The sequence below is a fragment of the Schistocerca piceifrons genome, chromosome 2 (genome assembly GCF_021461385.2).
Source record: "Schistocerca piceifrons isolate TAMUIC-IGC-003096 chromosome 2, iqSchPice1.1, whole genome shotgun sequence".
NCBI classification, from domain to species: Eukaryota; Metazoa; Arthropoda; class Insecta; order Orthoptera; family Acrididae; genus Schistocerca; species Schistocerca piceifrons.
Window position 1 is genome coordinate 930,936,920 of NC_060139.1, and position 15,460 is coordinate 930,952,379.

Sequence of the window (15,460 nt, forward strand, 5' to 3'; positions counted from 1 at the left end):
CTCGGCTAATCCTGCGCGGCGTTTGTAGTGCCCATTCGAACTTCGCCACATAAGTTTTGCTTGGAACTACTGGTTCCAGTCAACGTACCACATTTTACGGCTCAGGACTTTGAACAGTTTTCTACACTCAGTGGTACCATTCACCTTATCATTGCTCCGTTTCATTCTCAGTGGAACGGAGAAGCTGAACGAATTGTGCGTGCGCTCAAGCAACAGGTGAACAAACTATGTGCCTCACACACGTGGGAGCAAGCGCTGATGGTCTTCCTCGAAACGTACTTTTCCCAGCCCAGTGACGGTCCGTCGCCGGTGGGGCTTCTACATGTCCGGCACCACTGCACACTGCTCCAGCTGCTGCACTTAACGCAGCGCATAGCGCCTCCCACGCTCCACAAGTATCGCTTTGCGCCTAGTGATTCTATTCTTTTCAGAGTTTTTGTCGCACAAGGCGCTGGGGGACAGGAACGTTTCTTCGAAATTTGGGCGCTAACATGTATTTAATTCAAGGTCCTGCTGGGTTGCTGCGCCGCCATCAAAACCAGATTCGTGCTTGTCGACTGCGAGATTCTTCTACAGATTTGCTGACCCCCTGATTCGCATCCTACCGGGATCGTGAGGCTGGTGCAGCCACCTCCGGGTACTTCTTCGGCACCGCCGGTGGAACCGGTGGAGCTGGACGCATTGCCTTCGCTGCCGCTGCAGCTAAACTTTGTGGTGCTCGTCCCGCCACCCTCAGTGGTACGGGCGCCGTCATCATCGTCATTGTAGCCGTCGTCGTCATTATGCTCGAGTATAATGACTTTCATGGAGACAAGAAATCTACTCTGTAGGAATCAGCATGGGTTTCGAAAAAGACGATCGTGTGAAACCCATCTCGCGCTATTCGTCCACGAGACTCAGAGGGCCATAGACACGGGTTCCCAGGTAGATGCCGTGTTTCTTGACTTCCGCAAGGCGTTCGATACAGTTCCCCACAGTCGTTTAGTGAACAAAGTAAGAGCGTATGGACTATCAGACCAATTGTCTGATTGGATTCAAGTGTTCCTAGATAACAGAACACAACATGTCATTCTCAATGGAGAGAAGTATTCCGAAGTAAGAGTGATTTCAGGTGTGCCGCAGTGGAGTGCTGTAGGACCGTTGTTATTCACGATATACATAAATGACCTTGTGGACAACATCGTAGTTCACTGAGGCTTTTTGCGGATGATGCTGTAGTATATCGAGAGGTTGAAACAATGGAAAATTGTATTGAAATGCAGGAGGATCTGCAACGAATTGACGCATGGTGCAGGGAATGGCAATTGAATCTCAATGCAGACAAGTGTAATGTGCTGCGAATACATAGAAAGAAATATCCTTTATCATTTAGCTACAATATAGCAGGTCGGCAACTGGAAGCGGTTAATTCCATAAATTGTCTGAGAGTAGGCATTAGGAGTGATTTAAAATGGAATGATCATATAAAGTTGATCGTCGGTAAAGCAGATGCCAGACTGTGATTCATTGGAAGAATCCTAAGGAAATGCAATCCGAAAACAAAGGAAGTAGGTTACAGTACGCGTGTTCGCCCACTGCTTGAATACTGCTCACCAGTGTGGGATCCGTACCAGATAGGGTAGAGAAGATCCAACGAAGTGCAGCGCGCTTCGTTACAGGATCATTTAGTAATCGCGAAAGCGTTACGGAGATGATAGATAAACTCCAGTGGAAGACTCTGCAGCAGAGACGCTCAGTAGCTCGGTACACGCTTTTGTTGAAGTCTCGAGAACATACCTTCAGCCAGGAGTCAAGCAGTATATCTCTCGAAGAGACCATGAGGATAAGATCAGAGAGATTAGAGGCCACACAGAAGCGTACCGACAATCTTTCTTTCCGCAAACAGTACGAGACTGGAATAGAAGGGAGAACCGATAGAAGTGCTCAAAGTACCCTCCGCCACACACCGTTAGGTGGCTTGCTGAGTATGGATGTAGATGTAGATCACCCTCTCTATTTTTCGTCGGACTGGCACAGGAAGAGGTTCAAATGGTTCAAATGGCTCTGAGCACTATGGGACTCAACTGCTGTGGTCATAAGTCCCCTAGAACTTAGAACTACTTAAACCTAACTAACCTAAGGACATCACACACAGCCATGCCCGAGGCAGGATTCGAACCTGCGACCGTAGCGGTCGTGCGGTTCCAGACTGTAGCACAGGAAGAGGGTGGGTGCCTGTTCTGGGGTTTTCCGACCGACGTTCCCCTCCGAGCGCAGGGCACATGTCGAGGAGCGACCGAGAGCTCGGTGTCAGTCCCAGTTGCGGCCCCCGGCTCCTCACGCCACCCAGTTTCCTGCCCCCCCCCCCCCCCCCCCCCCCGCACCAGCAAGACAGAGTTCAGCTACCCTTGTCAACGCTGTTCATCGGTGGTCGGCCCCCATTTGGGTCGCAGATTTCGAGAGTACTAATAGGAAGACGACTCTTAGCTCGTGTTCAGATAGGAGTAATAGAGAGTAAAGTACACTACTGGCCATTAAAATTGCTACATCACGAAGATGACGTGCCACAGACGCAAAATTTAACCGACAGGAAGAAGATGCTGTGATATGCAAATGATTAGCTTTTCAGAGCATTCACACAAGGCTGGCGCCGGTGGCGACACCTGCAACGTGCTGACATGAGGAAAATCGCCAACCGATTTCTCATGCACAAACAGCAGTTGACCGGCGTTGCCTGGTGAAACGTTATTGTGATGCCTCGTGTAAGGAGGAAAAATGCGTACCATCACGTTTCCGACTTTGACAAAGGTCGGATTCTAGCCTATCGCGATTGCGGTTTATCGTATCGCGACATTGCTGGTCGCGTTGGTCGAGATCCAATGACTGTTACCAGAATATGGAATCGGTGGGTTCAGAAGGATAATACGGAACGCCGTGCTGGATCCCATGGTCGAGATCCAATGACTGTTACCAGAATATGGAAACGGTGGGTTCAGAAGGGTAATACGGAACGCTTACTGGATCCCAACGGCCTCGTATCACTAGCAGTCGAGATGACAGGCATCTTATCCGCATGGCTGTGACGGATCGTGCAGCCACGTCTCGATCCCTGAGTCAACAGATGGGGCCGTTTGCCAGACAACAACCATCTGCACGAACAGTTCGACGACGTTTGCGGCAGCATGGACCATCAGCTCGGAGACCATGGCTGAGGTTACCCTTGACGCTACATCACAGACAGGAGCGCCTGCGATGGTGTACTCAACGACGAACCTGGGTGCACGAATGGCAAAACATCATTTTTTCGGATGAATCCAGGTTCTGTTTACAGCATCATGATGGTCGCATCGGTTTTTGGCGAGATCTCGGTGAACGCAAATTGGAAGCGTGTATTCGTCAAGCCATACTGGCGTATTACCGGGAGTGATGGTATGGGGTGCCATTGATTAACGTCTCGGTCGCCTCTTGTTCGCGTTGACGACACTTTGAACAGTGGACGTTACATTTCAGATGTGTTATGACCCGTGGCCTAACCCTTCATTCGATCCCTACGAAACCCTACATTTCAGCAGGATAATGCACGACCGCATGTTGCAGGTCCTGTACGGGCCTTTCCGGATACAGAAAATGTTCGACTGCTGCCCTGGCCAGAACATTCTCCAGATCTCTCACCAATTGAAAGCCTCAGGTCAATAGTGGCCGAGCAACTGGCTCGTCACAATACGCCAGTCACTACTCTTGATGAACTGTGGTATCGTGTTGAAGCTGCATGGGCAGCTGTACCTGTACACGCCATCCAAGTTCCTTTTGACTCAATGCCCAGGCGTCAAGGCCGTTATTACGGCCAGAGGTGGCTGTTCTGGGTAGTGATTTCTCAGGATCTATGCACCCAAATTGCGTGAAAATGTAATCACATGTCAGTTCTAGTATAATATATTTGTCCAATGAATACCGGTTTCTCATCTGCATTTGTTCTTGGTGTAGTAATGTTAATGGCCAGTAGTGAAATAAGTTGTGTCATTTGCCATTTTGTTTGGCGACGATTATTGTGAACAAGCCGATTCTAGAGTTTTCACCAAAAGAGGTGTTCATCACACAAGTCGAGTTTTTCTCCTTAGAAACGAGAAATTCATGTATGTGCAGTCTTCCCAAGAAATACATCCCTCCCATACATATGACAAATGGAATTTGTCAAATCCTTCTCGTAGCTTCAACTGCACAATGGTCTCAATCAAATTCAAAAGTAAAACATGCCAGCAGTGTTTACCTTTTTTTTAGCTTGACATTACTTACTGAGTAGTCTTGAAAATGGCCAAAATGAGTTGTTAACAATTTGCGAGGTTCTGCTCTCAGCGATCTAACGCCAAAAATATTCAATAACGAAGTACGAAGGCTTCACAATGCAACCAAATGAAGAACAGCACGTACTTATACCTTAAAATTAGACTTGATACTTCAACTGTCTGACCCTTACACACCTTTTCCACAATGTGAAAGTAACATGCATACTATACAGCGAAAAAAATAGATTATACTACAGATAATTTATTGGGATGATCTTAACAACACAGCAACAGAGAAAGCAGTGGGGCATGGTTGTCTGGTCGCATAGCGCGTGCCTGTAATTCGACAGGTCGCGGGATAGAATCACAGTCGGACCACAGAGTTTTCACTCTGCGTTTTAACCTAAGTTTCACCTCTCAACGACGTGAAGAGTCACCAGAAAAAAACAGAAGGTTCTGATTCCACGATGAACTGGAGGTCATCTTTCCAAAGTTAGGTAGCTGGAGTAGGTTACAGACAAGTTGCCAAAATGGCGTCTACTTGAAACACATGTACCAGGCCATTTAACCGTATGAAACTATAACAAAGTAAATGCTATATTTTCTGTTATTCGATCACGCACATTGCTTTTATTTTCCTAGTGTAGAATTACTGGAGTTACGTTACAGTTAGTTTTCTTATGCTGACGTGGTGAACTAGTATATATATGTATATATATATATATATATATATATATATATATATATATATGCCAGCAGTAACTGATTAACACTTTAGTGAGATGGCATATATGTAGCCCAGACTAACCTGAAAGTTTAATATAATGCAAGGCTCATTCACACAGACAGGTCGAAAGAAGTGAAAATGTGTAAACAGAATGCCGCATCAGTACCAAAAAACATGCTTGTGAGCTGCAACAGTGTCGAGATTGGTCTTGGGAAAGTGAATTTGTCATAGTATGGCACGTAGGATGTATAATTCGAGTTGTTAGAGCAGTGAAACATGTGTGGGACTAAGTTGCAGAGTAGGACACCACGCTGAAGTAAGTCAGTTCTGAAGTACCCAGTAAAACTATAGCATCTGATGATCGTTTTCATCTTCACGTAGCTGTAACGTTATCACAGCTTTGTACATGGGTTCCGCTTGAGGTTACAGAATCTGATCCACGATTCGTGCAGAAGTGCTGGAATACTCACCATTCCTCAGTTTTTAATGTCTAGAAATCATACTTCCTTCGGTCAACCACGTTCCTAGGTGCTAAGTAACGAAAATGTAGTGTTTCCAATCGAGCCCCGCTACGAACTGTGCATTAATGATTGCTGTGTTCTTGTTAAACGCTATCATTGTGAAATCAGTTTGGTATCGATTAGTACGTATGTGAACTGCAACCGCTACGTCAGAGGTATTTTTCTGCAAAACGTACCGCAACAAAAATTTACAACACAATAATTTAAGACCCATTAGGAAACAACTTGTCTTCAGCCCTTCCCTATCAGGTGATGAGCAGTAGTTTATATGCTTGAGTGTGCATCATTACATCAAAAAATCACTGAAGTTTTATTTACAATTAATGACATGATGACTCTGCAAACCACAATGAACTGCTTGGCAGAACAATGCGGGGGAAACATGAGCACTTAAATCTTTCCGTGCGACTCTGATTGCCCTTATTTCATTATGATGATCATTTCTCTCTTTATAACTGGACGCTGACATAACATTTTCAAAGCTCTAAGGCGAAAGTGAATTTCGTGAGAATATTCTGTCACAATGAAAAAGTCTTTGTTTTAATTGTAGCCACTCCAATTCGTGTATCAAATCCGTGGCCGTCTCTCCCGTATTTCGCGATAATACAAAACGAGCTGCCCTCCTTTTCACCTTTTAGATGTTCTCCTTCAGTCCTTTCTGATGCAGGTCCCACACTGGATGGATATACTGAAGAAGAGAGCAGGCAAGCCTAGTATGAGCAGAATCTCCTACCGAATATTGACAGGGATGTCTATGGATTCATTGCAGGAGGTGCACACAGATAGTCGTGCGGTGCACTTATTAACACGTCTTCTGGAAACTGTCCTGAGCAGCCAATTTAACAGCCGACATGCAATCGAAACATCTTAGACCTCCTGGCTAAAAAACACACAGGACCTTATGGATGTAGGAGTAAAAATGTTCAAATGTGTGTGAAATCTTATGGGACTTAACTGCTAAGGTCATCAGTCCCTAAGCTTACACACTACTTAACGATGTAGGAGTAGAAATGAGGGCCAGTGATCATCGTGTTATGATAGCAACTGTGGCTACGAAAGTTAATAAAACAGTCAAAAAGGCTAGGAGAGTATTTCTCATAGATAGAGGAGATAAGCATTGTTAGTAAGTGACTTAGAAAGTTAATTGACATCACTTATTTCCAGTAAGATGGGCGTAGAGGAATTATGGGTGAAGTTTAAGCGGATCGTAACTCGTGGTCTGGAGGATTATCTGCCCAGTTAGTGAATGAAGGACAGAAAAGACCTATCATTCGGAAAATGCTGAAGTCCAAAATGGTTCAAATGGCTCTGAGCACTATGGGACTTAACATCTAAGGTCATCAGTCCCCTAGAACTTAGAACTACTTAAACCTAACTAACCTAAGGACATCACACACATCCATGCCCGAGGCAGGATTCGAACCTGCGACCGTAGCGGTCTCGCGGTTCCAGACTGAAGCGCCTAGAACCGCTCGGCCACTCCGGCCGGCAAAATGCTGAGGCAGCAGAGGCTGTTGCACTCTCGATACAAAAGAGCACGCGAAAATGACCATAAGGAGAGGTTAATAGAGATTCATGCGTCAGCCGGTTCTAGGCGCTTCAGTCTGGAACCGCGTGAGCGCTACGGTCGCAGGTTCGAATCCTGCCTCGGGCATGGGTGTATGTGATGTCCTAGGGTTCGATAGGTTTAAGTAGTTCTAAGTTCTAGGGGACTGATGTCCTCAAATGTTAAGTCCCATAGTGCTCAGAGCCATTTGAACCATTTTTTGATTCAAGCGCCTGTGAAAAGAGCAATTCCCCGAAGCGTACAACTTTTACCACCTGCATACCCTGGCAAAAGGGCTGGCAGAGAAGCTACGAAAAGAAATAGCACCCCAGACCATCAGTCCTGGTTTTCGGGCTGTATGGGGGGTATCCTGCCGCTGTTCAGGGTGGCTCCAGAAACGTCTAAGCTGGTCACCGGGGCTCAGCTCCAAGCGGGACTCATCTCTGATGACAAGTCTACTCCAGCCAATGAGATTCCAGGCCGAAGACGCCCCACACGGCGATGGGAAGCCAACTTAACTGTCGCCCACCATAGGGCCCAACAACCAGGAGTCATGGTCTGGGGCGCTATTTCTTTTTAAAGAAGGACCCCTTTGGTTGTCACCCGCGGCACCCTTACAACGCAGCGGTACGTCGACGTTATTGTGGCCTTACATTTCAGCAAGATAATGCCCGCCCACACTCGGTGAGAGCCTCTGCTGCTTGTCTTCCTGCCTGCCAAACCCTGCCTTGGCCAGCAAGGTCGCCGCATCTCTTCCAAATTGTGAATCTATGGAGCGTTATGGACAGGACCCTTTGTCTCGGAATTTTGACGATATAAACCCCCAAGTGGTCAGAATTTGGCACGGTACCCCTCAGCAAGACGTCTTACAATTTTATCAGTCAATGCTAAGCGAATAGCTGCTTGGATAAGGGCCAGAAATGAACCAACGCATTATTGACTTGCTCAGTTTATGAAGCTTTTTCTTTTGAATAAATCATCCAATTTTTCTGAAGCTATAATCATTTGTCTCTGCATTACATCTAATGACGATTTCCGTCCCGTCCGGATAATTCTTTCGTGGTGCGTCTTTTTTTTCTTAGATTGTACAGTCAGTTGCTTATAATATGCTTTTGGCTGACCTTCATGGAGTCTGTCGTCATGAGGGTGACTCGGTGGCCCCTCTGCAGGAGAGCCTTTGTCAGGATGTGGAATGGCAGCTGGTGGCTGTAGGACGGTGACGGTGCGATCACCAAGATCATAGCTGCTGATGACGTGCTCACCACCGCCAGCAGCGAAAACGCGACCACTTGCAGCATGGTTCCTCCTGCAATGAACACGGTCGTCTGGTAGCAGCAAGTGAATTACCCATTTCGACGTGAGCATCGTGCTTGGAGCACGTTAGGTGTTACAATTCATTTAAAAGAACAGGCAAAAGCGAGGACCTTCTGAATCTGAACAAACACAACCTTACTGAGAAGATGGGTTAATAGAAAAAAATAGGCTAACAACAGGTGGCACATGCTCTTATAAACACTTTACCTACGCTCCATCTGTGAATGGAACGGAGAGCTATCAAACTGTTTGGTACGATAAGTACTGCCTACGACATACGAGGTGCGACAGTACAGTAATGAGACATGTGAACAAAAAAGTTGCTTACCGTTTTAGTCAAGTTTAGTGTCGTCTTCTTCAAAGTAGTTCCCTTCTGATTGCACACACTTTTTCCAGCGCTTCTGCCATTGATGGTAACATTTCTGGAACTCATCTTCTTTAATATCCTCCATGAGCCGCGTCACAGCTTTTTGGACACCTTGTGTTGTTCGAAAATGGTGTCCCTTGACCCCGCCGTTTTGACTCTTGGGAATAGAAGAAAGTCGCACGGAGCGATATCTGCTGAATAGGGTGGCTGTGGTAGTACTGAAATTTGTCTTGAGGTTAAAAATTGCTGTACTGACAGAGCAGTATAGGTTGGCGCATTATCATGATGCAGAATCCAATTATCAGCAATGTTGGCACGGACACGAAGAATTCTTTTACGAAGTCTTTCTAAAATTTCTTTGTAGTAATATTGGTTAACTGTTTGTCCAGGAGGCACCCGCTCCTTATGAACAATTCCCTTGGAATCACAGAAGCAGACAACCATGCATTTCACTTTTGACTTTGACATGTGAACTATTCTTGGTCTGGGTGATCCCTTTGAGCAGCATTGCAAACTTTGGCGTTTTGTCTCTGGATCGTACTGCAAAAACCAACTTACATCACCAGTGATAACATGGCTCAACAATTCTGGATTGATTTCCGTTTGCTGTTACAGATCGGCTGCCACATTTTTCAGTGTTTCTCGCTGTTTCGGTGTGAGGTTTTTGGGGACCATTTTTGTACAAATCTTTCTCATACGAAGATCTTCAGTTATTATTAGACGAACCATTTCTCGATTGATGTTCAGTTCTTCTGCAATCATTTTTACGGATATTCTTCGATCAGATCATACGAGTTCACGCACCCTGACCAAGTTGACATCTGTCCGTGAGGTTGATGGTCGTCCCCTGCAGTTTTCATCTTCAACATTCGTTCCGCCTTCACTAAACATTTTATGCCAACGAAAAATTTGAGCCCTTGACATAACCTCCTCTCCAAAAGCCTTCTGAAGCTTACTGTAAGTTGTCGTCACGTTTTCACCCAATTTAACGCAAAAAGAAATGGCATACCGTTGCGCAATATAATGCGGTTCCATTTCCGTGACGAGAGACACAAACACATGTTAACTTATTACAGCACAACTCACGACTGAGCAGTTGCATCGATGTGCCGCTTGGACTAGAAGCAGCTTATAGACCAAGGTCAAAGATATAGTGCTTACGCAAGCCTGCAGGGTTGCCACATCTTGCAAAGAAAATCAGTCGCATTACTTTATTGTCGCACCTCGTACGTCATAGTGTCACAGAGCACAGATATAGATGTACACGTATACTGAGGCCTTACAATCCAGGAGGGAAAGCTCAGTTTTGCAATAATTAATGTTAAATCTTTTTTCAGATGCTTCGGGTCTACATCTACATGCACACTCAGCAAAACACTGTGAAGTAGAGATCAGAAACGCAGCGAGTACGAGTGTAACGCTGAGGCTGCATTTTCATATATCTAGACGCCACTGTTACCACTCGTGTTGGGCTTCCATTGTTCCGACTACGGTTCCGAGAGTATGGCGAGTCAGAACTGAGGCGCTGCTGTCGGTTCATACTAGTAGACTCGTTCTCTCTTACTGGAACACGCAGGAAAGTGAGGCTAGTCGTGGCTTATTGTCAGTACGGAAAATGAGTGCATAACGCTGCAGCTGTAAAGTAGCACTGACAAGGGGAAATGACCGATTGTTGGGATCAGATGACCTTTAACGAAGCTATGTTTTGTAAGGCTGTAAAGGGGCAAGACGAAAATTAATTGATGGCAAACACACAAATACAAATGTGTTCCATTAGAGGAGGAGTGATATCTAACTTCCGACTGAAAATATACTTATTTTCGTCAGATGCAAACGAGATTGTTGTAGCCTTGTTTATTCTATTTCCACCATGAGAACACTTGCTGTAGTGGAAATCAGTACAAAAGCATGATTCCATGACAGAAATACTACAATGTCTGAAACATGTATGTATCGAATTTTCTATGAAAGTAGTAGGTACATACAAGACATAAACAATAATGACTGAACTACAGGGGTCCTTTTATAGCACAAAGTAACAAAATAAGGCAATCGTATTTCTTGGAGGAAATTGGTATAAAAACACTCACTATTCCACTGTTTTATTGGATTGTTAGTACTTTCCTAATTTCCTCAAAAATTATCTTCGGCACTGATTTTGCCAGGGTTTGTAGTTCTTGGAATGAAATTGTCACCCTCTCTTCTCGTAAAGCTCATTTCAGTTTACGTATATCATCAAATGGCCTTCAATTGCGAGAAACAAGCACTGCAAGTTTTCCACAAAGATTTTCCGCACGGTTTAAATCCTTGCTATTTTCAGGCCAGGGCAAGACATTTATATTTTTTCTTCAAACCACTTTCTGGTTCTATCAGAACCAAACACAGATTCATTTCTTGTTGAAACGTTAGGCTTGCGTCCTCTAGGCCCTCATACACTATAATCAGTTCTGTTTCTAGCATCTCAGTGTGCACACACTCTAGTGTTCAGTTAAGCATTGTTGTGATTTATCTTTAGCGCAGAAGGTTGCCCAAATCATAGCAGTTCCACCACCAAAATTTCTCTTCATTCTCACCGCCTGACGTGTTCTCAGATCATACCAATAGCACTGTAATTTATCCTGGTCATGTAAATTAATCTTCTTCTCATTACTGTTTGTCTTCAGCAAAATCCAGACTATTCTGTTTATGTATAGGTATTAATGCGTGTTTCTACTGCCATGTGACAAAATCTGTAGTACGGTCTAGCAGTTACTGGTAACTGTAAATGCAAGTTGAAGAATAATGGTTTGCGGACCTTGATTAGCGCAAAAGTAACCTTTCTATGACAGCAGAGGTGGAGGTATACTTGGAAAAGGCCGGGTGATACGGGAAGAGTTCAGTTAGATTACATCATGGTCGGACAGAAATTCCGAAATCAGGTACTGGATTGTAAGGCGTATCCAGGAGCAGATATAGACTCATATCACAATATAGTAGTGATGAAGAGGTAGCTGAAGTTTGAGATATCAGTCATGAAGAATCAGTACGCAAAGAAAGTCCTAAGGAAAGATGAGAAACGCTTGAAGTTCTCTAAGGCCATTGATACAGCAATAAGGAATAGATCAGTAGGCAGTACAATTGAAGAGGAATGGACATTTCTAAAAAGGCCATCAAAGAAGTAGGAAAGAGAAACACAGGTACAAAGAAGGTACTGCGAAGAAACCATGGGTAACAGTTGATCATGAAAGGAGGAAGTACAAAACCGTTCAGGGAAACTGAAGAATACAGAAATACAAGTCGCTGAGGAATGAAATAAACAGGAAGTGGAATGAAGCTAAAACGAAATGGCTGCATGAAAAATGTGAAGAAATCGAAAAAGAGAGATCGAAAGGACAGACTCAGCATACAGGAAAGCCAAAACAACTTTCGGTGACATTAAAAGCAAAGGTGGTAACATTAAGAATGCACCGGGAATTGCACTGTTACATGCAAAGCAGAGAGCGGATAGGTGGAGAGAATATTATATTGAAAGCCTCTATGAAGGGGAAGATTTGTCTGATGTGATAAAAGAAGAAACAGGAGTCGATTTAGAAGAGATAGGGGGTGCAGTATTAGAATCAGAATTTAAAAGACGTTGGAGAACGAAAGAATAAATAAGGCAGAAGGGATAGAAAACATTCCAGCAGAATTTCTAAAATCATTGGGGGAAGTGGCAACATAACGAGTCTTCATGTTAGTGTGTAGAGTGTATGGGTCTGGGGACATACCATCTGACTTTCGGAAAAATGTTGTCCACACAATTCGGAAAACTGCAAGAGCTGACGAGTGCGAGAATTATTGCACAATCATCTTAACAGCTCTTGCATCCAAGTTTCTGACAAGAATAATATACAGGGTGAAAATTATTTAAACTGACAAACTCTGGAGGTTGTAGGGGACATCAAAACAAATACTTTTCCCTAATGTCATTTCTTCCTATGAGGATTATTTAAACTGGTCGCCGTATTACGATCTTCAGTTGTAGGCAACTGCTGTCCAACAGCGTGGTAGTGCATTGTCTCTGTTTACTAATGGAGCGATACACCTGGAGTGAGTACGCTGATATGGTTGGTACGTACTACGTAGCGCACCACAGCGGACCAGCTGCACAGCGGGTTTATCAACAACAATATCCTAATCGCCGTATGCGCATCATACGACCTTTGCTGCGTGTACCAACGTCTGCGTGAGACCGGGTCATTTAACAGATTACCTGGACAGGGACACCGTCGCTCGGTAAGAACGTTGCAATTTGAGGAAGCTGTCCCGCAGAATGTGGAGCGGGATCCTTCAATCAGCACTCGTGCAATTTCACGTAACATAGGGACGAATCAGACGAATGTAAGAACAGTCCTTCGAGAGCAATTGTTACGTCCATTTCGCTTACAGCGTGTCCACAACCCAGAACCAGCTGATTATCCACCCAGAGCACAGTTTTCGCAGTGGTACCTGGAAAAGTGTGAAATGCATCCTACATTTCCATCCTCTGTGTTGTTTACCGACGAAGCAATGTTCGGGCGTGATGGAGTCTTCAACATGCACAATTCGCATGTTTGGAGTGAGGATAACCCACATGCGCTCATTAAGTGCGGTTCTCCGTTAATGTGTGGGTCGATGTTGTTGGGGACTGTTTAATTGAGCCGTGTCTGCTACCTAGGCCATTAAATGGCAGTCACTATTACAATTTTCTTGCCAGAGCATTGCCAGAATTGCTGGAAGACATTCCGCTCCCTACAGGACAACGCATTTGGTTTCAACATGACGGGGCGCTGGCACATTTCAGTCGTCGTGTGCGTCGATTCCCGGACCGACGGTTCTCTGAAACGTGGACTGGCGGAGGTGGTCCTGTACCATGGCCTGCACGATCCCCAGATTTGTCCCCTCTGTACTTTTTTGTGTGGGGAGAGATGCGCAACCATTTTTTTACGCAACTCCTGCTGCATCAGAAGAGGATCTGGTTGCCCGGATAGTAGCAGCAGCAGGAACAATTCAGGATACTCCTGGGGTTTTTGCCCGTGTCAGATAGAACTTGATCTGACGGTGTAACCTTTGTTTACGTGTCAATGGAGGCAGTTTTGAAAATCTACTGTAACTTAAATTGGGTTGTGTTAATGTGTTATCTCTTGAGCATTAAAAATGGAAAAGTGTTTGTTGGTTTAATTAATTTGCCACCAGAGAAATCTTTCGCCTACCTGTCTAAATACTCCTCATAGGAAAAAATGACATTAGGAAAAAATATTTGCTTTGATGTTCCCTACAACCTTCCAGACTTTGTCGGTTTAAATACTTTTCACCCTGTACAGAAGAATGGAAAGAAATTAGGGGATATGCTAGATGACGATCAGATTGGCTTTAGAAAACGTAAAGGCATGGGAGAGACAATTCTGATGTTGCGGTTGATAATGGAAGAAATACTAAAGAAAAATCAAGACACATTCGTAGGATTTGTTGACCCGAAAGAGCGTTCGACAATGTAAAATAGCGGAAGATGTTCAAAATTCTGAGGAGCAGAGGGGTAAGCTATAGGGAAATACGGGTAATACACAATATGTGCAATCGCCAAGAGCAGACGACCAAAAACGAAGCGTTCGCATTAAGAAGGATGTAAGAGAGGGATGTAGTCTTTTGTCCATACTGTTCATACTGTACATCGAAGAAGCAATGACGGAAATGAAACACAGGTTCAGGAGTGGAATTGAAATTCATGGGGAAAGGATATCAGTGATACGATTGTTATCCTAAGTGAAAGCAAAGAAGAATTAGATGATCTGCTGAGTGGAATGAACAATCTAACAAGTACAGAAAATTGACAGAATAAATCAAAGAAAGACGAAAGTAATGAGAAATAGTAGAAATGAGAAAAGCGAGAAACTTAACATCAGGATCGGCGAAGCAGATGAAGTTGAGGAATTCTGCTACCTAGGCAGTAAAATAATCAATGACGGACGGAGCAAGGAGGACATCAAAAGCAGGCTAGCAATGGCAAAAAGGGCGTTCGGGTAGGGTACACCTAATTACACACGAAATCGGTGAGCAAATCAGTACGGTCATGTTCAATCTATAGCATCCGTGCAGGTTACATTTTTATTTGAACGATAGTTGAGGGTACCGCGAACGCGCGACACAGCTTAATTTGGAAAAGCAATATAGCAACGGCCAACTTAGTGCCAAGATGGGATCAAATTCAGTATGGTAACATGAGTGTGGCTGGGTCCAACCGTTGTTAGAAACTGTGTTGCTAACGAACGCAATAATCTAAGTAAGTGGCATGAGCTGTTATTTTTTGCAAAACAACGTTTTACTCTTAAAATTGAAGAACTTCTATATTCGTAAAGGAAAGAGGCACGTCTTCGTTCCGGGAAACATTATCAGGTTTCGCAAGGAGCGTGTTCTCTCTCTTAATTATGCCTTTTCCATGTCCGACCCCAGCAAAGAAAACTGTTTCAAGAAAGAATCAGCAAGATATAGTGGGGAAGAGGTTGCACACTTCGAGGATACTGTAGTAGCAATACAGAGTAATTTAATGTCATCACGTTTTGGAACGGACCTCTGCTATTAAAGTGTTAAATACTCCTTTCAATGACGATACTTTTCCAGCAACGTCAACTACTGGTCTAAAGAGTAGATTATTTGACAAAACGACACGTGAGTTTGCGGAAATGTATTCGTAGCCAATTCATGAGGATGTAGTATGTATCGTTAGTG

The 15,460-nt window shown here is 44.3% G+C and overlaps 1 protein-coding gene across 1 annotated transcript in view; it reads right to left on the reverse strand.

Annotated features, from left to right (window-relative positions):
- LOC124776003 (UDP-glucosyltransferase 2-like) overlaps positions 1-15,460 on the reverse strand; it is a 90,492-nt gene that overhangs the window by 50,938 nt on the left and 24,094 nt on the right. Inside the window, exon 2 of the mRNA XM_047250845.1 lies at positions 8,178-8,362. Coding sequence (XP_047106801.1) covers positions 8,178-8,354 — 177 coding nt within the window. The 5' untranslated portion in view covers positions 8,355-8,362. The remainder of the gene's footprint in view (positions 1-8,177; positions 8,363-15,460) is intronic.